Here is a 24,694-nt window from a genome sequence, read left to right on the forward strand (position 1 = left end):
CCCATTTGCCACTAACCCCTCTGAGTGCCAGCCTTGCAGCAGAACTGCCCTGAGCCACAGATTCTGGGCGCCTTGCACCCAGACCAGCCCCTTCATGTGGGTCCCCCCAGACCCAGACGGAGAAGTGCATCCTCTTGGTCTGTGGTGGCTTGTGTTACCCCACTGTTCAGGCAGCCCACAGGACTGGCTCTAAACTCTGCGGTCCCACCAGTCCACAGTCCTCCTGAGCCATCTCTGTCTCAGTCTTAGTCCTGAACAGTCTAGAGCTTGTGCATCCAGGGGTCCTATCCTCAGCACCCTTCATCGTCTGCTCCAACAAGAACTGCTTCCAGCCCAGTTGGACCTGTCCTCCCTGATCCCATTCCTGTCCTCCCATGACAGCTGCTCTTGGCCAATCATGCTCCCCTACAATCCCCACCCCCCCACCCTGCCACTTCTACATCTCCCACCAGTTCCTCCTTGTGGGTCAGAGTCACTAGGCAGCTGGCGCCTCCTCACTTCCTCCTCCCTTGGGACCAGAGCTATTGTCCTGCCCAGGGCTTCAAGCCCAGGACCTCCCCGACCACTGCCAGCCCACCAGCAGAGCTCAGCCCACCACGCTGACCAGGTTAGTCCACTGTGGGCTGGGCCATCCCTCTCCCAGAGGGTGGGATCCACAGCCAGGCCACCCAGGGTGTGGAGTCTCCCTCCCTGCCCACTCGTTGGGCAGTCAACCCCACCCCCACTCCCAGCCTCATTCACAGGTCTCATGGTTCCCAGCCAGGCGTCCAGGCCTGTGTGCAGCGCCAATCGATGGCTGGGCCACCGCCTAAGATTTCATTAAGTGTTTGCTGGCCAGGGCCTGTGGGGGAAGCAGCTGAGATGTGTGTGGGAGGGAAGGGGCTGGGTACCAGGGCCCCAGACAAGGCCTGCTTTCTCTCTTGTCCCCTGGAGGGCAGTGCCAGGGCTGGCAGCAAGGGGTGGTGACTTCAGGCCAGTCTCCACCTTTACTCACCCACTGCTCCTCTCTAGCCCCCTAGCTTTTCCATGTGTAAGGAGGATAAAGACCCTTGCCTGAAGTGTGAAACGGCTTTGGGGAAGGTTAAAGGGCTCTGTGCAAAGGTTAGAGGTCACTGTGGATGGAGGAGGGCAACAGATGGAGACACTCCAGGCTAGCAGGGAGACCATGGCAGACCACAGAGCTGCCAAAGGGGTTGGTGAGGGCAAAGAGCCTGACCTAACTGCCTGCGGGGGACCGAGGGCCTGTGCGGGGGCAAGGCAGGAGGAGAGGGAAGACAGCTCAGCATCCCCACCCCTCTTGAGAAGCACCTGAGAGGTCCATTCCACAGCTGATGCCCCCACTCCTCTCAGACCCCTTCCAGGCCTGCGGGAGCCCCTCCACCTCTTCCTACAAGCCCCCTGAGGGCCCCCAACACCAGAGGTCAGACCACAGGTGCCCCAAAGGCCAGCAGGACTCCTTGTTTTCTTGGTTGGACTCACCTAGGCCCCCACAAGGCTGGGGCCTCCAACCGACCAGGAGTAGGGAAGCCAGAGCCCGGGGCCCCCATGACCTCAAAGTATTCCCATCACCGTGAAGGTTGGGGGCGCGGGATCTTGCTGGGGGGGGGGGATTCCCCTCCTCGTGGTGCTGGGGCAATTTCCGGACTGGTAGGGCTAGAGAGAGGGGGCGTGGTACTCGCCCTTGGGATTTATCAGAACCCGCCGTCCACTTCCCCGTTGCGACATCTGGGCCTCCCCGAGGCTCCCATTGTCCCCGCGGCGTAGGGTCCGGTCACAGCGGCTCCCCCCTAATGGCGCCCGTCACCCAGGGGCGCTTCGTGGGCGTCCAGGCCCCACACACCCCACTGCGCAGGCCACTCACTGGCCCCCACCCGCCGCACTCTCAGGGCCACCACCCCAGGCTCGGGGACACCTCCTCGCCGTGACTCCCGCAGCTCCCTCATCGTCCCCTCACAACCCGCATTAGCCGGGGGGGCCGACGCCTGGCCTAGTGCCTGCATTGCGCGGCTCAGGGAAGGTGGCTCGGGGCCAGCTGCCTAACTCCTTGGGCCCCGGGCTTGGCCCTCCACCGCAGCCGCCGATGCCGGGAGGAAGCGAGCACCAGGCGCGGGCGCCACTCGGGCTCGGCCCAGCGGAGGGGCGCGGCGGGGGCGGGGCTGGCGCGGCGCGGGGAGAGGCGGGCGGGGGCGGGGCTCGCTCCGGGGGCGGGGCCGGGGAGCGCGCGCCGCGCGGGCGGGGGGCACAAGGGGCGCGGGCGGGGCGCGCGCCGCGCGGGGCTGGGCTCGGAGCGCGCGGGGTTCGGCCGCCGGAGACTGAGCGGGGGCCGCGCCGGGACGCAGGAGCGCACGAGCTTCCGAGGTTGTGGACCCGGGAGGGAGGAGCCGCCGCTGCCGGCCACCGCCTGGAGGAGCCCGAACCCGCCGCGGGCCATGAGCCGCTGGGCCCCGGGAGCCTGGCGGTGGTCCGGGCAGCGCTCCGCCGGCGCCCCGGCCCATCCGGCCGCAGCTGCGCGCCTGTAGGTACGGCCTGCTTGTCCCCAGTTGCCCCGTCCCCTCGTCCATCACCCCGACTCCCGGCCACCCCTGAGGGCGTGCGTGTGTGTGCGCACAGCTGCCCTGGGGAGCGCGGCCGCACGCGCCCAGGTCCGCGAGTGTCGTCTTTGTGTGCGCGTGTGGAAAGGAAAAGGGAGCGAGCGAGGGCTGCGCCCCCGCTGGGGCTGGCTTCCGACCCCTTCCCCGGAGATGCCGAGCCACCTCCGGAGCAGCTGCGCCCCCGCCCCCTCCTAAGGTCCAGGCCCCGCCAGGGCGAGCGCAGCGGGCGCCCTGGAGGAGGGGTCGCCGGCGTGGTGGGAGGGGGGTGGAAGGCGACCGTGTCTCTGCCCGAAGCTGGCGGAGGTGAGGGGCAGGCTAGAATGAGGGTGAGGGCCACGGGCTGGGGTCGAGAGGGACCCCATCCGGGGCACAGCTCTCCAGGCTCCGGGTCGGCACGCCTCCGACCGGCCCAGGCTCCCTTTCTCACGGCCACGGTTCCTGGCCCGCCCACCCGGAGAGCGCCCCCAAAGCCCCGAAAGCGGGGGATCACCGAGGGTGCGCGAGGGGCCGGCGCCTTTAAGAAGGGGCGGTTTCGTGCCCACCATTCAGGCCCTTCGGCCTCAGTCATTGATGAACCTGCCCGCCGCGCGGGGCCCGAACCGCGCCTGCCCAGCCGGCTGAGACCTGGCAGAGAACGGGCTCCTCAGGGTCCCCAGGATCCCCAGTGGGATTTTCAAGGAAGAAATCAGCAGTGACAGGGGCCCGTCAGGAGCCACGCGGGGCGGACCAGACAGCAGCCTCAGGAGTAACGGTGAACATGTATAAGCCCGAATCTGTGTTCGCACGGAGTTGGTGCAGGGGAGCCTCCGTGTCAGGAGTCAGACCTGGGTTGCATCCTACCTGTCCTTTTGAGCTTCGCTTCCCTCCTTGTAAAATGGGGATGGTGCTGCCTACCTGGTGGCTGGGTGACCCACGAGAGTTGCATACCCTCCAACACAGGTCACTGAGGTTGGGATGAATGAGCACCCCTGGGAGGCCAGGAGACCAAGAGAGTGGTTTTCCCAAGAGGCTGTGGTTGCCCTGTTGGGTGAGGAACGGCTGAAGCCTCCTCTACTCTGAATACTGTCCCCCCTCCCCCTCCCCACTTCGGACAAATTTCTCCTTCCTGGCTCCATCCTGGAGGCCATTGGTCAGGGAGCTTTCTAGAGCCAGCTAGCTCTGGGGACATTGGGAAGGCTCTGGCAGTGAAGGCAATGCCGTTAGGCTGATGTGGATCAGAATGTTTATGGGGGCGGGGGTCCTCAGGCAGTTTCCCACACTGCTTCCTTCTACTCATCTCCCTAGAGGTCTCTCTCACCACTGTTTTAAAGTTTCTGAGCCCCTCCTCCCTACTTAGTGTGGGTCATCCTTAGGGGTGCAGTTCCCTTGGGGATGCCCGGGCTGACTTCTTGATTTGTAGCATAAGTGCCATTTCTCATGTAATCTTCACAACTCTGTGGCTTTGGTACTGTTATGATTGCCATTTTACAGAGGAAGAAACAGATCCAGGAGAAGTGCAATGACTTGCCCAAAGTCACTCAGCCAACAAGTCAGGCCATGACTCTCTAACAAGAGTCTGTCTATCCACCTAGGTTCTGGGCAGTTGGGAGTTTAAGCGCCTTGGGCCTCCTGACTACCATCCCCAGGGGTTCTGGTCCTGCTCCTCACTGTCCCTGTGGGGTCAGAGCTCCAGGGCCTCTGGGCCCTGGGGAGGCTTCTCTCCCCACCTCACCTGGTTGGGTCTGTTTTTATGGCCATGAGTGGGGACTCCCTAGGTGTGACTCTTCAACATCTGGAGGGGGTCACAGCTGAGCACCTGGTTGGTCAGAGCTGGGTGGGGCATCGACGGATGGGAATAAAGCATCCTGTGGGTCTTCTGGACGAAGCGGAGTTTGGGCCCCATTCTCTGGATGCTTCCAATCCTCTGGTTATAGGACTCACCTGGGACTGGGTGGAACAGCCCTCCCAGTCTGGTGGAGGAGATAGGCCCTTTGGGATTGTGGAGGGTCAGGGAGGCCCGGGTGAAGGAGGGGGCACTTATTTGCAAGGCCTCCATAGGCTGGGGGCTTCCCAGCTGTTGGGGCAGAGGAGTGGGCGGAGGTAGTGCAGTGCTCAGCTAGGTAGAGGCAGAGCCATTGCTGAGACACTGCAGGGGACAAGCAGGGGCTGGAGGAAAAGGATGTATTAGGACTTGGATGTGGTAAGTCTGAGGTGAAGGAGTCCTGGTGGCGCAGTGGTTAACCACTTGGCTGCTAACCAAATGATTCTAGCCCACCAGCAGCTCTGCAGGAGAAAGATGTGGCAGTCTGCTTCCATAAAGATTACAGTTTAGAAAACCCTATGGGGCAGTTCTACTCTGTCCTATAGGGTGTCTATGAGTTAGGATCGACTCGGCGGCAACAGGGTTTTTTTTTTTTTTTTTTTTTGAGGTAAGGAGCCCTGGTGGCACAACAATTAAGCACTCAGCTACTAACCAAAAGGCTGGTGGTTCGAACCCACCCAGGAGCTCTGTGGGAGAAAGACCTGGCGATCTGCTCCCATAAAGATTACAGGCTAGAAAACCCTATGGGGCAGTTCTGCTCTGTCACATGGGGTCGCTATAAGTCGAAAATGAACTGGACGGCATCTAACAATAACAACAAATTTTAGAGATAGAGGCCTGGTGGCACAGTGGTTAGGAGCTACTGCTGCTAACCAAAAGGTCAGCAATTCAAGTCCACCAGCTGCTCCTTGAGGCAGTTCTGCTTTGTCCTGTAGGGTCACTATGAGTCAGAATCAACTCGACAGCAACGAGTTCGGTTTAGAGATCAGCCAGGCTGGGAGTTGAGGAACACAGAGAAAGGTCCAGGGAACCATGACACACACCTGCAGTGCCCAAAGTTCTGGCATGCTCAGAACTGAGGGGAGGCGGATGGAGGTCACTGGCATGTGTACCGTTAAAAGGCCAGAAGGCCGACTGGGGGCTGACTGGTGAAAGTAAAGGAGGACATACAGACCTCAGGTAGAAATAGTATCCTGGAGGATTGGGGGGCTGGACCAGGGGCCAGAGTGCCTGGGAGGGGTAAGAATCAGGATCCGGGTAAGGCCCATGACACTGGGAGAGAGGGGGAGGCTGCGGGATCAAGCCAAGGCTGGAAAGCCTCTACTTTTGAAACCCCAGGAGGGGAGATGGGTGGGAGAGAGTAGGGTCAGTACAGCTGGAGCCAGCCCAGCCTGCTCTCCACCCACAGGGCCTGTCCAGGAACTCCCCTGCACTAGGTGCTCCTAACGAAGTATGGGCCTCCCTCCCAAAACCCCAGACCCTGGCTTTCTTGCTACCTTGTGTCCCCACTCCCTGCTCATCTGATGCCTACTTCTGCAGCTCTGGCTTCCCCTGCCCCCTGGCCTCAGAGAATGCCCTCTCCTCTGAGGGCAGACATTTCCTTTCCTTTCCTGAGGCAGCACCCAGGTCCCCCCAGTGTGCGCTCCAAGTGGGAGACCCCCAGGGACAGGTCCCTGTTGAGACAAGTGTGTGCTACAAAGAGACAGACATAGACTTGGCTCCACCCCTCTCTCACCTGTGCTTCCACCTGCCCCACCTGCATGGCACCTGACATGTGGTAGGAGTCCCATACAGATGTGGGGACTAACAGTGAGGGATGGCCCAGTTGCCTCCCTTGCTGTTTCCTCATCTGTACAGTGGGACAACCCTGCCTTCCTTGCATGACTCCATTAGCTATGGGCTCTAGAAAGGTGACATTGGCCACGCTGTGGAGCGTGGATTGGTGGGGTCCAGGAGGAAACAGGGAGGAGGCTGCTGCAGCCATCTAGCCAGCAGCAGTGGGAGAAAAAGAGAGGATGGGTGCAAGATATTTAGGAAGTAGACGCAGAGGAGGTTTGATTTTTAAACAAATCCCTTAGTGAATCCTCATGACAACACTACGAGGTTGGTGCTATCACCTTCATCTTAACAGAGGAGGAAACTGAGTCCCCAGAAAGCTAAGTCATTTACCCAAGGGCACACAGCTAGGAAACAGGGAGCTGGGATTCAAGCCCAGATGGCCTGGCCCCAGATCTTATGCTAAACTCCTCTGTCCCAACATGCCAAGTGACCATTTGTAGAGGCAGGAAGAGGGAGGAAGCGTCTAGGGTGACGTCCAGCTAGTGGGGCCCTCTTTGTGATGGGCAGCAGCTGTTGGACGCAGTTTTGAAGGCCCCCTGGGTCAGAGAGTTTCCATGCCTAGAGCCAGTGAGGCTTGTTGAGGCTGGGGGTGTCATGAAAGCTAGGGGGCTCAGCAGAAGGGCAAAGGCTGGGAATTGTGGGAGAGGCATGAAGGGTACACTGGGCACAGGGCTGGCTCTCGCTGTCGCCTCCCGGTGATGTGATGCTCTTGAGAGCAGCATGGGGACCGATAGCAACCTGTTGGGGAGATCAGGGCTGTTCAGTCCCACTTTACAGCTATGGAAACTGCTCAGAAAGGGGAGGCCACCTGAGTGTCCCCACCCCCACACTCACTACATAGGGCAGGGTCCCAGGGGCTTTCAGTCCACACCTGTCCCAGTCACCAGTCAGCGCCACCTTCCCCCGCCTACCCTGCAGTAAAGCCCCAGCAGACTTAAGGATGTTAAGACCAGAAATCATGCTCACATCTGCCTTCTGCAAGGGTCGTGGGGTAAGCAAAGATACTCCAGGGAGGAAGGGTTGGGGAGTTCCAGCCACTGTGGTGGGAGGTCCTGGTTCAGAGCCCGTCGGCCCTGTTGGGACACCGTCTCTGTAGGGCAGGGTAGGGGATGTCCAAGTAACAAATGGCAAACCGGGACACTCCAGCTTCCTCAGGGAGGAGAAGGGGCCAGCAGGCAGAAAGCCAGCAATAGGCACCCTGGGCTGGAAAGGAGGGAGCTGTCGTGGGCCATGCAAGGGTAGGGGTGCAGAGAGTGGACAGAGGTGACTGGAAGGGACTCTCCTGCAAAGGCAGGAAGAGAAGTGGCCCTGTACTAGGAGGAGTTTCTGACACCAAAGGAGGGTAGGCGGGAAAGAGCCTTAGCTGTGAAGTGTCACCCAACCAGGCTCTGAGGTCCTGAGGAGGGTGGTGGAGAGCAGAATGAGACTTTGTCTCCCCTTCTTGTGTTGGAGGCCTGGGCCACCCAGGAATAGGCCTCGGCTTCACCACAGGGAATGGCTCAAGCCACTGGGGGACCACTGTCCACCCGGGCCTAGGCACAAAGGAACCATGGTTTCAGACCTCCCCTGTCCCCCTTCCCCCACAGTCCCGCAGTTGGTTGTCTGGGCGCCCCTCTGGGCTCCTAGCTGAGCGAGGCTGCAGCATAAGGGGTGATTGTGGCCGGGAGGCGGTGGTCCTGCATAGGGTAGCCCTGCCTCAGGGTAGCCTGGTGTGGCGGCCTTTCAGGCTGCTGGGCGGCAAGTTTGCGCTGCGGGACCACGGATGGTGAAAGGGAGCTGACATTGTCCTTTACCTGGGCTCGGCAGTTTCCCGTGGCGGGGAAGGTGCTGGGGACTGGACGCCCACCAGGACGCCAGGGGGGACACTGGCCCTGCAGACCCTGCGGGGAGTGGGCGGGGCTGCCACCCACGCTGGGTGCCGCCCACTGCGCCATTGATCCTTTCCATCGGTAGTCTTTCTTTTAGCGGGGGCGGGGGTGGCAGGGCCGCCTCATGAATATTTTAAGGAATGGCCCAGCTGTGGGGTCCGGAGCTGAGCGAGGGGGCGGGGGCGACGCCGGCCTTTTTTTTTTTTTTTTTCCCAATCATTGCAATTTTTACCGCTGGAAGGCCGCTGCCCCCTCCCCCAGGCCCCTTGCGCCTGTGTGTCTGGCCGGGAGGGTGAAGTGGTCCCCGTCTGGGTTCCTGGCTGTGGGGTCGGGCGAGTTGATGGCTTGGAAAGGTGACAGGCAGGGACTCTAGGCTTCCTCTACCCCCATCCCCTGCCCTGCCCCTGAAGCCACAATCCGCCTGCTCCAGCCCTGATGAGAGGGGGGAACAACAAAAAAAAAGGCACTTCTCCAGAAGGAAAAGCCAGACAGCCCAGCTGAGCCTAGAGTCACCCGGATGATGGATTAGGGGAGGGGTCTGCTCACCCAGTGCCCCGTTGGGGGCTAGCACCTGATCTCTGGACCCCTCAAGAGGCAGGTGGGCTCCCTTTGTTTCCAGCCCCAGTGCTCAGAGAAGAAGCCTGTGGAGGTGAGCAGTCACCCCCTGTCTGCTCTGATCCCAGTGGGCTGACAGCCGTCTTCAGTGTCATCAGAGAGCCATCGCGTCTTAGTGAGAATGGCCGGCCCCTGATGGGGAGGCTGAGGCTCATGGAGACACAGGGCCTGGCCAGAGATAGAGCTCAGCTCCCCCAGGGCCCAGTCCCACTCCCAGCTGACTCAGCAGGTCTGTTTTGCATGGCTGGGACCCTGCCCATGGAAATGGAGGACTGGGCCACAGGGACCATGGGAGCTCAGGACAGAGTGGCAGTAAGAGCTGGTTTCATACAGTCTAAAGGCTGAGAGGAGTGAGGAAGGCAGTCCAGGCAGGAGAATGACAGCAAAGACTTGGGAGTGGGGGTGGGGGTTTCCCAGGGAGCTGCTAGGAGAGGAAGAGCTGGGAGGTAGGGTTGGGGGTGAAGCTGCCCATGTTGGTTGTCTGGGTGCAAAAGGGCCCTGCTTCTGGTACCTCTGGGTCCTGCCTTCCACTCCCACCCCGCCCCACTTTTTCCAAGTCCGGATGTTGGTCATTGCCAGAACGCCTTCCTGCTCAGGACAGAGGGCTGGGTCTGATTGATTAGGTGCCATGCAGGCTGTTCCCTGGAGAAGCCTGGAAACGCCTCCTGGCTCCACCCAGTGGCTAGCAGAGCCCCAGCCCTGACCGTGATGGCACGTGGAGTACAACACTGCAGAGACTGACTCCTGTGCTGCCTTCCCCGTGGCTCAAAGCAGGCCTTCCAAGGAGAAACATGCCTATTTTTAAAGTGAGGAAACTAAGGCTGAGATGTTGGAGTTGTGGTCAGTGTGGCTCACCCAGAGATCAGTGAACCCAGGTCAGCCAAGATCCCTGCCCTTGGCCTCCTCCCTGGTTCTGCCCCATAGGACAACTGAGAACAGCACACCTTGCCCCTACCATGGCCAGACCCTCTTCTTCCTGGCTTTTAGCCTCTTCTCAGACAGCCATGTCTGGGCCTCAGTCTCTCCATCCGTAACGGCTTAGATTCTGCTCCTTGGCAACTTTCATATCCGGCTGCTGGTTTTCTGTCGTGGAGGCGCTCTTGTTTCTTGCCTCGACCCCTTCCTCTTCTGTGTAGTCTGGGCTGCACCCAGGGGACACAGGGCTGCTGTGCTGGGCATTAGGCCCACAGGCCCCCAGCCAGCCAGCAGGGGAAAGGAGCGGGGATCAGGGCAGCCTCGACCTCCCAGTGGGCCCGCAGGCCAGGCCCTACCCAGAATGTGGCCATACTCATTATACCCTTGGCAGAACCCTCTCTAAGTTCCACCCCCACCTCCATGGAGGGGCTAGTTGGGACCCACCCTATGAGACCCTCTCCCCAGGGCCCTGCCCTGCCTCCCCCACCACTCTGCCCCTTCTCCCAGCCAAGGGTTTTCCCAGCCAGCAGGAAGAGCGGGGAGGGACAGGGAATTAATGCCTGAGAACCGGGCACTGGGCTGACTTCCTCCCTGCCCCCATAATTATCTCAGACAGAGGCAGCCCCACCTTGGTGCTGGCTCCAGTACTAGCCATTCCCCTCTGCCATTTACCCACCCTGATCCCCCGGTGGTCCCAGAGATACAGGGGAAGAGTTGGCCACTGCGGGGAGCACCTGCTGGGTAAACGGATGGGCTGGAGCACAGGAACAGGGCCTCATGGGTCCAGCTGCAAGCGCCCAGGAAACGCCACCCCCACAGGGCAGGCCAAGGCTTTGGCCTTCACCTTCTCTGGAGGCCTTGATGGTGGTGGCAGGTGCATTTCCACCCCCCACCCCCAGGGGAAAGAGCAAGAGCCAGGAGCCTGGGACATGACTCACACCTGCCTTCTGCCCCAGAGGAGTGCCTATGCCAGATGGGGAGACAGACATGGGAATAGACACTTGGAGCACCCTGTAATTGGCACCTTGCTAGAGGGAAGTATAGGAGGGGACTGTGGGAGCTCAGAGGAGATATTTGTGCCAGGCTGGGTGGTGTGGGGATCAGGGAAGTCTTCCTGGAGGAAGTGGTTCCTGGAGTAATTGTTGAAGATGAGTAGGAGTTAGACAGGTGATGAAAGGAGGAAGAGTGGGGTAGGGAAAGGGTCCAGCATGTGCCAAACTCATGGACACCTCAGTCCCCATTCTTCCCAAACCCTCATGGACTCTCAGCACCACCCCTACCCCATGTCCTGATAAGTCCTGCTCCAAGCCATTGCTAATCTACAATGCCCACTTTGCCCTCTTTGCCAGCATGAAGCCCAGTGCAAGCCCCACCTCCTCCAGGAAGCCTCCCTGACTAACTTCCTGCTGCTGTTCTCTCCTTCCCCCCACCCCCACCCCTACGAGAACGGGCATCTGAGGAGAAAGGCTGCTTTGTAAACTGACCAGGTGGCCCCGTTTCCTCCCTGGGGCTGTCCCAATGCCCTGTGGTTACTGAATGCAGATTAATGGCTAAGGTTGCCCCAAGGCCCAGAAGCCCTGCAGATGATCTCACACAAGTGGGACAGCTATTTTTACCTGGCATTTAATTACATGATTTGGATCCAGGGGAGAGATGAGACGGTGCTCCCAGGAGCTGTGAGGGAAAGGGCATGCCAGAAGATGTGGGGATCCTAGGGGAGGCAGAGGTGAGGCCATGACACTCCATCTCAGTTCCTGGGAAGGACAGTTCCTCTCCCGCCTCAGGCAGGAGCTCCCCAAGGCAGGGCAGGGCCACATCACCCCACTTATTTGCCATCGGTGATTTTCACCTAGATGAAAGGGGTGGTGTGCATAAATGCAGAGGGCTGGACCTGTGTCCTCCTGGGCAGTGGTCACCTTGGGGGATGAGGAGGTGAGACCCCAAATGACACTGGACACACCCCCTGTAGTTGGGTGATCCGGGGTGGTGAGGAATGGAGGAGCCTGGGATTAAGGAGGAGGAAACAGGGATTCTTGGAGAGGTAGCCCCTGATCTGGGCCTCTTCAAGAAGGCCAGATTTAGGTGGGAACTTGAGGAGAACAGGATTCCAGGGGGTGGAAATACATGTAGGGGTGCAGGCTGCTGTGAGGGAAAGAAGTCTGAGGAGGCAGGGCCTTCAGTGCCAGTGTGAAAACTTGGTCATACTTAATCCACACTGGGTGGTGACCCCTGTACCCTGGAGCCAGGCAGACCTGAGTGAGAATCCTGGGCCTGCCACTAACAAGCTGTGTGTCTTCAGGGTCCCACCTCTTTAGGCCTGCTGTAGGGGCTTCAGGAGTCACACCTGTGACACCCCTAGTGTGCTGCCAAACACATTCATTCATTCAGCCCGTGTTCACTGAGCACCTGCCATGTGCCTGGTCACTTAAAAGACTTGTCAAAACCCCTGCCTTTGTGGAGCTGACATTCTCAGGGGGCAGGGCTGGACAACACACCAAGCAAGTAAAACACATGGTATGTCAGATGGGGATAAATGCTATGGAGGAAAGTAAGCAGGAAAAGGGGTGGAGTGGGGTATTTATTGTCCTCAGCAAAGCGGGCAGGGAAGGCTAACAGACAAGATGATATTTGAGCAGAAACCTGAAGGGGATAGTCCAGGGGAGAACATTCCAGGCAAGTGTAAGAAAGCACTGCAAGTACAAAGGTCCTGAGGTGAGGACATGCCCAGCACGCTTTTAGAGCAGCAAGGAGGCAGGTGTGGCCAGAGCACAGGCGGTCAGCTCTGAGAGGCTGATCCGGCCCGGCCTTTGGCTTTTACTCTTGGGTACAGTGGGAGTCGTTGCAGGGTCCACTGAGGGGGGACTTGATCTGTCATATGCTTTAGAAATGATACCCGGGCTTCTGGGTGGAGAACAGACTATAGGGGGTGAAGGCTGGGGTCCCGGAGCCCAGTGAAGAGACTGCTGAAGGACTGCAGGCAAGAGAAGGGGTTGTGCGGGTCCTGGGGCCACAGCCTGGATGGGAAGGAGGGGCTGGGTTCCTGGAGGAATTCAAAGGTAGAGGATTGCATGCAAGGGCTTTGGGGCTCTCAGAAGGGGATATTGAGGGGACTGAGGTCACAGGGGGCTTGTGGGAACCCCGCTTCACGGCACGTGACATTCCCTGCCTACTCCAGCAGCCCCAGGAATGACTCTGGGGTCCCTGAGACTGCTGTTTGAGGGAAGAACGAATACAGCCCTCCTCCTGCAGAGTCCCGGTTCTTCCTCCCAGGTCGTTTCTTCTCACATCCTGGCTGCCCTGAGCGGCTGCACTTTGTTGTCCCTCCAGCCCCCAACCCCACACACACACCCAGCCCCGGGGAGCCCTGGGGAGCCTGAGCGTGCTCTGGTGCAGGCCTGGGGCCCAGGTCCATGGCCGCCTCTTCTCCCGCAGCCGCAGGGAGCTGCGATGGCACGGGCGTCATGAACGGTGCCGGCCCCGCCGCTGCCGCCGCCGCCGCCGCCGCCGCCGCCGCCGCTCTGGCCCCGGACTGGCGGCAGTTCTGCGAGCTGCAGGCTCAGGCGGCCGCCGTGGACTTCGCGCACAAGTTCTGCCGCTTCCTGCGGGACAACCCGACCTACGACACACCGGACGCTGGCGCCTCCTTCTCCCGCCACTTCGCCGCCAACTTCCTGGACGTCTTCGGCGAGGAGGTGCGCCGCGTGCTGGTGGCCAGACCGGCGTCCGGGGGAGCGGCCGAGCCCCCCGACGCCATGGAGCCGGAGACGGCAGAGCCCCCGGCCCTCAAGGCGGCGGCCTACGGCCACTCGCGGAGCTCGGAGGACGTGTCGGTGCACGCCACGGCCAAGGCCCGTGCCCGCAAGGGCTTTTCGCTGCGCAACATGAGCCTGTGCGTGGTGGACGGCGTGCGCGACATGTGGCACCGGCGCGCCGAGCCCGAGGCCAGCGTCTCTCCGCGGGCCGCCGAGCCCCCGGCCGAGCCGCGCGACAAGTGGACGCGGCGCCTGTGGCTGTCTCGGACGCTGGCTGCCAAAGTAGAGCTGGTAGACATCCAGCGTGAGGGCGCGCTGCGCTTCATGGTGGCCGACGACTCGGCCACGGGCCCCGGAGGCATTGCCCAGTGGCAGAAGTGCCGCCTACTGCTGCGCAGGGCCGTTGCTGGCGAGCGCTTCCGCCTGGAGTTCTTCGTTCCACCCAAGGTGAGTGCCCCTTCCCACATGGGGGAGGGGAGGCGCGGAGGAGCCTGGTGTGACCTTGGGCTTTGGGAGACTGGCTTGGCTGATGTGGTTGACAGGATGGAGTGTTTGTTGGCAGGAACCTGGGGTGAGGGCCCAGCTCTGCCTCTTGGACCAGTCACCCAGTCCAGTCTGTTTCTGTTAAGTGGGAGAAACCTCTCAGCCGAAAAGGGCTCTCTGGCTACACAGGGGCTCTGAGGTACAGCTCCTGGTGGTGATGGGGAGCCCCACTCTCTGACCTGCACTCCTCCTCCTCACCTGGGGCCTTAGGGAGGCTGGCGTGTCCCAGAGCTGGGGCCTACAGGGATGAGGGCTTGGGGGGGGGGGCGGGTGTCTGTGTCTGGCTCAGTGGGAATCTGCTCATCCCCAGCCCAGCTCCAGACTCCCATCCTGGCAGAGGAAGCTCCCCTTTGTGACGTCTCTGACACTGTGGCTCACCTTCGTGCACCGTATCCACCGCCCCCCCCTTTGGGAGTGACCTCAGAGCCCTTGGGGCAGTTTTATCTCCAGGGCAACACATCTGCCTTGTTTGGAAAACAAACAAAACTAACAGTAGTGCTGGTTTTCTGAGAGCTACGAGGTCCCCAGACCTAGGCCTGGTGGGTGGGATGCCCATATAAGCTCTTGTACCCCAGTGTCCCACCAAGGTGGCCCCAGGTCACAGAGGAGAAGACAGATATTCAGAGAGGGGGTGTGGCCTGCCTAAAGTCTCACAGCTGGTGGGTGGCAGAGCTGGGCTAATTATACCCACCACCCCTGGGAGGTCTGGAGAATGAAACATGTGGAGATGGGCGCTCCTAGTGCACTGGGGGGCTGTTGGGAGGTGGGAAAATATGTTAATGCAACACCTGGCAGCACCCCCAGGAGCCACCCAGGCCTCTAGCCCACCTCAGAGCCCTCTTAGTCACCCTTGGTTCTTACTCCATCTCCCAGTCTGCCAGTGACACTGGGTGCCCTTCTCCAAAGCTGGGTGTTCATGAGCCCCATGGGCTCTGGGGGGTGATTTCCCACGGGCATACTGACTTTCTAAAGGGCAGTCTTCCCAAATCCCAAGACCCCCAGACTTTCCAAGGGCTTTTTGCCTGCTCAGGCCTCCACCCTTAGGTCCCTGAGAGAAATCATAGACCACTAAGCCCAACTCCGCTCCTTGTCAGACAGGGAGACAGAGGCCAGGTGAGGGACAGGAAGTGGGGCAGGGCTTGCCCAGGGTCATCCAAAGGGCAGGGGCAGAGACCCAGGCTGTCAACTCCTTTGAGCCCTGAGTGGCAGTCCCAGCTGCCCGACTGGAAATAGCAGCGTCTGTCTGCGCCCACGGGGGAGGAGTGCAGCAGCTGCTGCCGTCTCTGTTAACCCTGCCACAGCCCGCCAACACCACTGCTGGCAGCAGGCAGGGCCCCTGAGGGGTCACTGGGCCTTTCCCAACCCCTGAAGAAGGGAGGTGGACTCCCACTCCCTTCAAGTGGTCTCAAGCCCTCCTTTTCTTCCTACAAGCGTTTGGGTATTCAGGAGTGGCCCCATGGGAGGGTGGATGACACCAGGGTGAGTGGTCAGGTTGGATTTCCCAAATGTGTTTGGTCCCAGAAGACCAAAAGCTCCAGGGTAAGTAAGCCCTACAGAGCATCCCTGCTGATAACACCCACAGCCCAGATCAGCCCAGGGAGCAGTGCCCTTGGAAGAGGTATCAGCTATCAGATATTGGTGGGACTCGGTGGTAAACCTCAATGGGGTGAACCCTGGGGCCCGGGACAGGTATCCTGGGAGGCAGGAGCTGAAGGAACAGAGACCTGCAGTCGTGAGGTACAGGAGCAGGGTGAGGCAGCGGGGGCCAGGGTTGGCTGAGGAACCGCAGTGCCTCCGGCCAGTGGAGCCCCAGCTGAAGTCCCCAATCCAGGCCTGCACTGCAGACCTCTGTCTGCTCCAGCTGATCGAAGGCCTCAGCCTCCAGCCCCACTGGCTGGTGTGATGGCCTCACACTGTGGTCGGCTGAGCCCCTTGGTCACCGCACCAAGCCTAGCCCTGTCCCTTTTGGCCAAGGGCTAGTGCTGCCAGGAATTCCTGTGCCCCTGCCTGTGCAAATGTGGCCCTTCCCTTTCCTCCCGAGAAAGTCCCTGTCTTGGAGCCCAAGCCCTGCCGGGAATCCCAACCTCAGGCTAGCCAAGGGGCCTCAGGGCCCTGGCCAGGAGCTGGGCAGAGCGGGTAGGGCCAGCTCAGGTGACCCTTTTACTCACATCTCCCTCTGGCTTAGTTGCCTGGGGAGTGGGCAGAGCCTGAGCTGCGGGCAGGAGAGACATGGCCTTGCTCAGCCCAGGAGCCCTGTTGTTGAGTGGAGGGTGCAGCCCTGCCTGGAAAGTCTAGTCTGGAGCAGGAGACCAGCTTTTTTTTTTTTTTTTTTAATGAATAGAGTAATAAAATAGAAAATATCACATTCCATCACACACAGTAAGAGTAAACATTGTTCAGGGAAAGACTTGTTCCAGAAATATTTTTACCTATGGATGTAGGTAGTAGGCCACAATGCCAAATGTATTTCATACTTTGGGTCAAGGTCAAAAAAGTGTGAAAACCGCAGACGTGGTGGGTACACCAGGCGGAAGGGCAGCCTGGGTGGAGTTCATCCTTCAGGGCGGAGGGAGGAGATGCAGATATCAATCTCAGCTCTGTGCCTGACATGTCCTGTGACTATTGGGGAGGGGGTTCATTCACTTCTCGGAAACTGCCTCAACTTCCCCAACTGTGAAATGGGGGTGGAGATGCCCACATGCCAGGGCTGCATGACATTCTAAGCTGAGGGAGGGAGGGTGGAGAGGGCTTCAGGAGTCCTGGGGCGCCACTCTCACTGCCCCTTCCTCTGCCTCCCAGGCCTCCAGGCCCAAGGTCAGCATCCCCCTCTCAGCCATCATCGAGGTCCGCACCACCATGCCCCTGGAGATGCCAGAGAAGGACAACACATTTGTGCTCAAGGTGAGGGCCCCCCTCTGGCCCCACAGATCCTCGGGCTGCCCCGGGCCTCCTCTCTCATGGGTGGTACAGCTCAAGGTCTCCATAGGGAAGGATGAGGGTAAGGGGCCTAATGTCGGGCCCCAGAACGGGCCTGAATCTGAGTCTGAGCTCTAAAACCATGGGCCCCTGGTGTTGCCCACTACTGGGCCCCTCGTTCCCATTTCCTCCTGGGTCTGGATAAACCTTCTCAGAGTTTCACTTCCACCCCTGCTGGAGCCAGCGCATGCGCACCCTGCCCTGAGACTGGTGGCGGGCCTGCAGAGGTTATGTAAATGCCCCTGTCTCAGGGCACTGGAGTGTGGGAACCGGGCCAGTTCCACAGAGGGCACAAAGGGTAGGCGGGGAAACACCCCAGTGGGTCTGGGGAAAGCCTGCCCTTTTCCCAGACCCATGTCACTGGAGTGGCCTGCTTGGGTGGCCAAGGACACAGCTCCTGTGCCCTCTAACAGCACGGAGAGTGTGTGTGAGGAAGAGCCCCCAGGGAGGCCTGGTACTGCCCACCCAAGGCTGTCCAAGCTTCTGGCCGGGTGTATGTTTTTGCCTATCCCTGTTTGTTTAGTCACAGCTCACTTATTCACTTGGCAGACATTGCCAGCCCCACCCTCTGAGCCACCCCCTCTAGGGCTGGAGACACAGCTCGTGCCCACCGGGCATCTCATCTGCTGTGTGAGACAGGCCCAATACAGCCCTGACAGCAGGGCGGGCCACCATGCTGCTGAGTATGCCAGGGCTCGGTTTCCTATCTGTTCAGGGCAGGTGGTCTCTGAGGAGGCTTTCAGCTCTGAGATGCTGGCAGTCCAACAACTGCCTTTTAACAGAGGCATACGGCAGGACACAGAGCACAGACAGCATCCTGGAGACCTGGGTCCAGGTCCCAGCACTGCCACTGCCACTTGTGTGACTTTGAGCAAGTTACTTGACCTCTCTGAGTCTCCATCTTGTCATCTGTAAAATGGGGGAAATGTATGCTTTCCCTCACCGGGCTGTCGGGAGGAGTTTATTGGGCAGCATGAATGAGAGGTCACACAGAGGCCTGGCCTGTAGCAGGGACTTTCTCCTACACACTTACCCTTTTGGAGGCTGCTTATCCCAGGGGGGTGGCCATCATGGTGGCATTTCAGGTATTGAGGCACGTGAGCAATGGCCTTTCAGGGTGACCAGGGTTGTGATGCCCCACCATCCATCTCCATGGTGTCAGGCATGGGTTGGGATGCTGGGCAGTCCATCCCTCCCCAGCCAGCGTGGCCTTCTTAGAGGCTGTGTCTCATGGGCCTAGGGACCTGAGGTCAGCTGGGCTGGATGCCATCTTGGAGGGGGGACTGGGAAGAGGGGGGACTGAGAGTGTGGGCTGTAGGCTCTACCCCAGGACACTGGCCTGGGTTTGGGGTGGTGCCCAGACCCCACTGTCTTCCCTGCTGCTCCCACCAGTGAGGCTGCAAAGGGAAGGGGTGGGACTCGCCCGAACACTCTGGCCATGTGTCCTGGGGTCTGGAGCCATCCTGCTGAGGGTGGAGGAGGCTTGGATCGCTGAGTGAGGGCTGGACTCCTGGCCCACTCCCTCCCAGGTGGAGAATGGAGCTGAGTACATCTTGGAAACCATCGATTCACTGCAGAAGCACTCGTGGGTGGCCGACATCCAGGGCTGCGTGGACCCTGGGTGAGTGCCCAGATAGCCCTGGGATTGGTGGGCAGGTTGGGGGTCTGTCTGGGTTGTGCCCCTGATCCAGCCTTCATGGGGAGCATTCCCCTGGTCCTGGCAGGAGCTGAGTGCAAGAAACAGGCATTTATGGGAGTCCTGCCCAGGTGGGTGCAGGCCAGGGTCACATAAGGGCAGCCCTCCCACCCCCACCCTCAGCAGGCTCTGTGAGGTCCACTCTGCAGGGCCTGGGAACCTGGAAGGAAGTCTTGTCCTCACCCCTGGGGAGCCTTGGACCACTGGGACATGGGCAGTAATGGGGGTGAGCCCAAAGGGCTATGGAAGGGAATGCCGGGGAGGCCCCTAACCCAGCCCTGGGGCTCAGAGGCAGCATCCTGGGCCAAGGCTGAGAGAATGAGTGGGCTTGAGCCAGGCAGAGGGTGATGGGGGCGGGCAGAGAGGTGTGGAGTATGCAAGAGCCTAGAACCTGTAGGGAACCTGAAGGCCTTCAGGAGAGCTCATGAGGAGAGGACTTCAGTGAGAACTCAGGGGCTGGTAGGACAGGGGCAGTAGGGAGTCATGGCTACTGATAAGCAGAGGGCAGGAGTGGGAGGGGCAGGTGGGCCAGCAGCCAAGCACTTGGCAGCAGCTTCTGCTGGCTAACAGGGTGAGCCAAGCCCCAGGGGGAGGGGCCCTGCTTCCTAATTAACAGCCTCATTTAAGGCAGCACAATTAAAGTCTTGAACGCCGCCACCCAGGCCCCAGATCCCCTAAGAGGTTGTAACCCCTCCCTTGCCATCCTTCCCACCATCTGCTCTGCAGACTCTCCCCCTGCCCCTACCAAATGTACCTCATCTGCAGTGCTTCAGAGCTGGCAGGGCTCCAGACACCTCATTTCACAGACAGGGAGCCCAAGACCTAGGCCCAGCACCCTCCCACCCCTGGAGTGACTCCATGCAAACCCACCCCTGGGGGTTTGTGGGCAGGGGTCACGTGGCCTCAGAGAGGATTCTACCCACTTGGAGTCCTGTCCACATGGTCAGGTCACTCACATGGTGGCCACAGAGCAAGCTAAGGATGGGACAGAGGGACATTGAAGCAGAGGGACCCCAGATGAACAGAGGGCAGGATAGGGCCAAGGCTGGTCATGGGACTGCCAACCACTGCCTGGCTCCATGGCAGCCTGTGGTCTAAGTCCGGGTCCCCTGGCACCACATGTGCTTTCTGGCCTCTGCAGGGACAGTGAGGAAGACACTGAGCTCTCGTGTGCCCGGGGAGGCTGTCTGGCCAGCCGCGTGGCCTCCTGTAGCTGTGAGCTCCTGACAGAGAGTAAGTGGGGGCACGGCTGGAGAGGGTGGGAGACAGGGAGGGTGGACACTCGCAGGTGGACAGACAGACATGCTTCTTATCTGCCACTTCCCCAGCAGCAGACCTGCCCCCGCCCCCAGAGACAACAGCAGCAGTGGGTGCTGTGGTGACTGCTCCACACAGCCGGGCTCAGGATGTCATCGGGGAGTCCCTGGCCCATGTCCCGCTAGAGACCTTCCTACAGACCCTGGAGTCCCCGGGCAGCAGCGGCGGCAGTGACAGCAATAACACAGGTGCCAGTGGGGGCAGCTTATTCTCCCTGCCCCTCCTCTCCTGGGCCCCACCCCAGGCATGGGCACCTCCCTCCACAGCCTACCTGAGCCTCAGAAGCTGTGACATGTCATCCCACTGGGTCCTTCCCCCAGCTCCTCAGTAGCTCTGGGTTGAGAGGCTTTTGCAGGGGAGCCTGGGAACCTGGCCCTTCACACAAGACATGATTTCCGTTGAAAATGCTTACACAGAAGGTGCAAAGGGCCGGAACCAGGGCTTGGAGACAGCAGGCCTGATTTATCCAAGGTTTGTCGATGACTTGGCACTCTGTGCCTCAGTTTACCTCATGCTTAACTAGAGGGTTGGGCCAGATAGGCTCTCCACTTAGTTCTAAAATGATTCAAACTGCACTTTATATTTAAAAACCGAAGAGATGTTGCATCCCTTATGTCACTGGTTTGCCCCCCTCCACCCCCCACCCCCCTGACACCATCCTCCGTCCCCAGGGGAGGAGGGAGTGGAGCCCGAGCCTGACCCTGAGCCCGAGCTGGAGCTCTCCAACTACCCCTGGTTCCACGGGACACTGTCACGGGTCAAGGCGGCTCAGCTGGTGCTGGCGGGGGGGCCACGGAGCCACGGCCTCTTCGTGATCCGCCAGAGTGAGACTCGGCCTGGGGAGTATGTGCTGACCTTCAACTTCCAGGGCAAGGCCAAGGCAAGTATGCACGGGGGCCACAGGGGCTGGGCAGACAGCCAGGTAGGGGGGCTAAGGTAAGCCTGGTCCTGAGGCTGGGTCCTGGAGCAGGCTGCATTGGGTGTGGGCTGCCATGTCTTCCCCTGGATCAGGCCTACCCCTGGCCATGTTCTGTGAATCACCCCCTGCCCCACACCCACACACACTTCTTTGAGGGGCTGCAGGCAGCCCCAGCCAGCTTTTCCGTTATCCAGATGGAGACACCATGTGGTGGTAGCCCAGCCCACAGGAGGCTGGGCCCCCTGGGAAGATAACTTTGCAAGTCCTTTTGGACCCTGTGCGTTGGGGCTTCTGAGAGTCTTCACCCAGAGCCACCTCAGTACAAGGCTAGGATCAGCCAAGGCCCTCAGAGCCCCTACTTCCTGCCCCATTTCCAGACAGCCCCTCCTCCCTGCTCAGGTCAGTTCACCAGCCCCTCCTGGACCGTAGCTCTGGGCCAGCTCCGTGCTCAGGCCAAAGGTCAGGCAGGAGAGGAGGCACTAGGCTGGGCACGAGTGTAGCCCAGGGCCTGGGGGTCCCAGAGGAGGCTCCTGACCCCACCAGCTAGAGTGGGGTCTGAGACGTGAAGTGGGGGGAAGAATCTTGCAGGTGGAGATGAGTGGGAAGGGTGACCGAGATAGGACGCAGCATGAGCAAAGCTATGGAAGTGCACCCAGCCTGTGGAAGGGAACCCTATGCTAAAAATAAGCTAAGGCGCAAAGGAAAATAGAAAAGTCAAATGATTGTGTGTGTGGCAGAGGGGTACAGTGTGGCCAGAATGGGCAGGAATCTCAATTCCCCACCCCACCCATAAAGAAACAGACCCAGCCCCAGCTCCTCCCAGGACACAGTTGCCGGTCAGCCCCCGCTGGAGGAGGAGGACCCCAGGACTCCTGCTCCCAGCCTGCAACTGGTGGTCAGTGTCCGTCTGCAGGCCTCACCTGCCCCAGTGCCTGGCTGACCTGCAGCTCTCTGGTGCTCCCTGGGCACTCCCACTGGCAGCATTGGCTCTGACTTGGAGAAGGCAGTACTGTCCAGGGGACACCCCTTGGAAAGCAGCTGCCCTTACCAGTTCCTCCTACAACCAGGTGCTTAACCCAGGCGCTGGCAACCAGCAATTTGTTTTGGCCAGCCTTGCCTCAGGCTGCCTCCCCAGAGGGCTGGATCTGACCTGTGCCCAAGCTTGAGGCAAGGTGACGCTCAGCCCAGAGGGAGGCAAGGGGAGAGATGGTGAAGCAGGGCCTCAAACCCAGCCCTCACCTCTGCCTAGCGGGTGCTCGCTCAGAGGGAGGTGACTGCCCAGAGGTCCAGTGAGTTAGTGGGAAGGGAGAGTAGGAGCCCTAGGCAGCCCCAGCGTGCACACCCCCAGGGCCAGAAGATTCCTGCCTTCCCAGGCCGCACTTTCACTTTCAGACAGTTAAGAGACCTAGGCTCCCATTAATGAGCCCTGGGTTTGTTCGCACTGCTCCCAGTGACTTCTTGCCCTACAAGTAACAGAGCTCATTCATAAGGACCACCCTCCCACCCCACCCCACGCGCACCCTGGGACTTTTCTGTCCTTTATGTGGCTGCTAGGCCAGCTCCTCTCCCTCTTCCTGGGCTTGGGGTTGTATGTGTCCCCTGAAAGCCCACCCGTCACCTCCCCTCTTGCTACATACACCCCAGAGACACTCTTCCTCCCATGGATGCACACAGAGCACAAGAGGGCTGAAGCAGAGATCTGTGGCCCGCCACTAGAGATCACAGGCCTGTGGCTTCTTGCCCTGAGCCACCTGCCCCGTGTGGGCCTTGGAGACCCAGGGAGGGACCAGCCTATTCCTGCACTCCAGGTGCAGCACACCCATTGCTACCCAGCCTGGCTCAGCGGTTTCCACCCCTCTGGGTTTAGGCTCTGCAGGCAACAGAAGGCAGACCCCTTCCTAGCCTGTGCGGGAGTCAGGCAAACATGAGTTCTCTTCCCAGCCCTCGCGCTCGGGGACTGCAAGCCGGTCACTCTCCTGCTCTGTGCCTCAGTTCCCCCATCTCTAATACAGAAGCATTAATCCCTGCCTTCTGAGACTTTGGGGGGACTACAGATGGAGGTGTGAAGGGCATAGGTCCAGACTTGGTGTGGGCGCTCCCAGGATGGGGGCAAGCGCCTGTTCCCTTCAGTCCTGTCCTGGCTCCCTCGCCCCCATTCCCCACCCCCTTCACAGGAGTGACTCCTCCCCCTCTGGCCTGTGGGAGCTGGTCCTCCCAACTACTGCAAAGGCACTTGCCAAGGAGGTGGCCAGTCTGGGACCCCGTCACTGATCATGCCCACCTGTGCCCACAGCACCTGCGCCTGTCCCTGAATGGCCACGGCCAGTGCCACGTACAGCACCTGTGGTTCCAGTCTGTGCTTGACATGCTTCGCCACTTCCACACCCACCCCATCCCGCTGGAATCAGGGGGCTCCGCTGACATCACCTTGCGCAGCTATGTGCGAGCCCAGGGACCCCCACCTGGTAAGACTCCCTACCTGGCCAGCGTGATGGCTTAAGAAGACAGGTGGTGTGGGGCAAGGGTCACCTTCACGTAGCCACCCAGTGGGTGAGATTAGCACCAGGTCTCCTGACCCCAGTGTGGCCTCAGGGTGGCCCACAGCATCCAAGTCCTGAGTGATTCGGAGACCCCTACCTAGCTGGGGCTGAAGCAGTGCAAGGTCGGTGAGGGTGTCCAGCATACCTGACTGCGCACGCACAGCCGCCACTCCATGGTGGTGGCATCCAGTCATTACCCAAGGAGGCGGGTGGAGGAAAGAGGCCCGGGTTGGACCCGGGAAACCTAGATTCGGGTCCTGCCTCTCTGTGTGATCGCAGGCCACCTCAGGTCTCTGCACCCCTGGCCGACATACTCGGTCTGGGAAAGGAGAGCGGTGCCCAGGGCTGGGCCAGTGGAAGCAGGGGCGCCGCCAAGGGAGGGCCGGGCGGAAGGCTGACGCCCGCACCCTCGGTTGCAGAGCCCCGGCCCGCGCCCAGCGCCGCGCCCGCCTGCTGGAGCGAGCCGGCCGGCCAGCACTATTTCTCCAGCCTCGCGCCGGGCGCCTGCCCGCCGGCCTCGCCCTCGGAGCTGCCCGCCGCCTCGTCCTCGGCCGCCTCGTCCTCCTCGGCCGCGTCCGTCGCCCTGCCCGCGCCCGCGCGCGCCGCCGAGGGCCCGCTCAGCGCGCGCGGCCGCAGCGACAGCACCGAGCGCCTGCGGGAGCCCCCCGGCAGCGGTACCGACGAGCCCCCCGAGGCGGGCGACGGCGCCCGGGGCCGCCCGCGGGCAGTCGAGAACCAGTACTCCTTCTACTAGCGCCCGTGCGCGGACGGCCACCAGCCGGCTGGCCTCGGCTCCCGGCGGCCCCGCTGGCGCTGGGTGGGAGAAGCGAAGCTCTTCAGTGAAGACATAAATGTTATTAAAGAGCCTGTTTTAGGGACTGCACCCGGCCCTCCTGTCATCTTTTCTCCTGCCCTGGCCTCAGGCCCCCGCCAGCGGGCCGAGGGGAGAGTTAGGGGCTCCTGCCAGGGGACCAGCACAGCTAAGAGATAAAGCCCAAGGGCAAGGCTCAGAGTCTGGGGGCGGAGGGTGGTCTTAGCGAGCTGTGAGAGGGGGTATGTGTGACCAGAGTAGAGACTTAGGGGCAAGAATGAGGGGTAGAGAGAATAGGAGAAAGAGGAGAGGAGGTGGCTCATCCAGAGACACGGGGAAGGAGGTGGCGGGGAGGGGTCGAGTCGTGGAGGCCTTGAATGGGTGGATGAGGATTTGAGCCTGGGTAGGAGTCCGGGGAAACCCTGGTGGCCTAGTGGTTAAGAGCTAGGCTGCTAACCAAAAGGTCGGCGGTTGTAGTCCCCCAGCCGCTCCTTGGAAACCCCATGGGACA

General features: G+C 60.7%; 1 protein-coding gene across 4 annotated transcripts; it reads left to right on the top strand.

Annotated features, from left to right (window-relative positions):
• Positions 1 to 495: 495 nt before the first annotated feature.
• On the top strand, positions 496 to 24,359 carry SH2B2 (SH2B adaptor protein 2). 4 transcript variants are annotated; one of them, XM_049904047.1, is made up of 9 exons: positions 496 to 607; positions 13,062 to 13,828; positions 16,724 to 16,825; positions 18,430 to 18,521; positions 19,738 to 19,829; positions 19,925 to 20,101; positions 20,585 to 20,793; positions 23,126 to 23,297; positions 23,792 to 24,359. In XM_049904047.1, exons 2-9 carry the CDS (start codon positions 13,091 to 13,093, stop codon positions 24,124 to 24,126), a joined length of 1,917 nt encoding a protein of 638 aa, XP_049760004.1. In that variant the 5' UTR covers positions 496 to 607; positions 13,062 to 13,090; the 3' UTR covers positions 24,127 to 24,359. The 4 variants fall into 4 exon arrangements, with proteins under 4 accessions (XP_049760004.1, XP_049760005.1, XP_049760003.1 ...); XM_049904048.1 differs by lacking the exon at positions 496 to 607 and adding an exon at positions 2,451 to 2,519; XM_049904046.1 differs by lacking the exon at positions 496 to 607 and having other exon boundaries at positions 8,193 to 13,828; positions 19,928 to 20,101.
• The last annotated feature ends 335 nt before the right edge of the window (positions 24,360 to 24,694 follow it).

The sequence above is a fragment of the Elephas maximus genome, chromosome 12 (genome assembly GCF_024166365.1).
Source record: "Elephas maximus indicus isolate mEleMax1 chromosome 12, mEleMax1 primary haplotype, whole genome shotgun sequence".
Classification (NCBI taxonomy): domain Eukaryota; kingdom Metazoa; phylum Chordata; class Mammalia; order Proboscidea; family Elephantidae; genus Elephas; species Elephas maximus.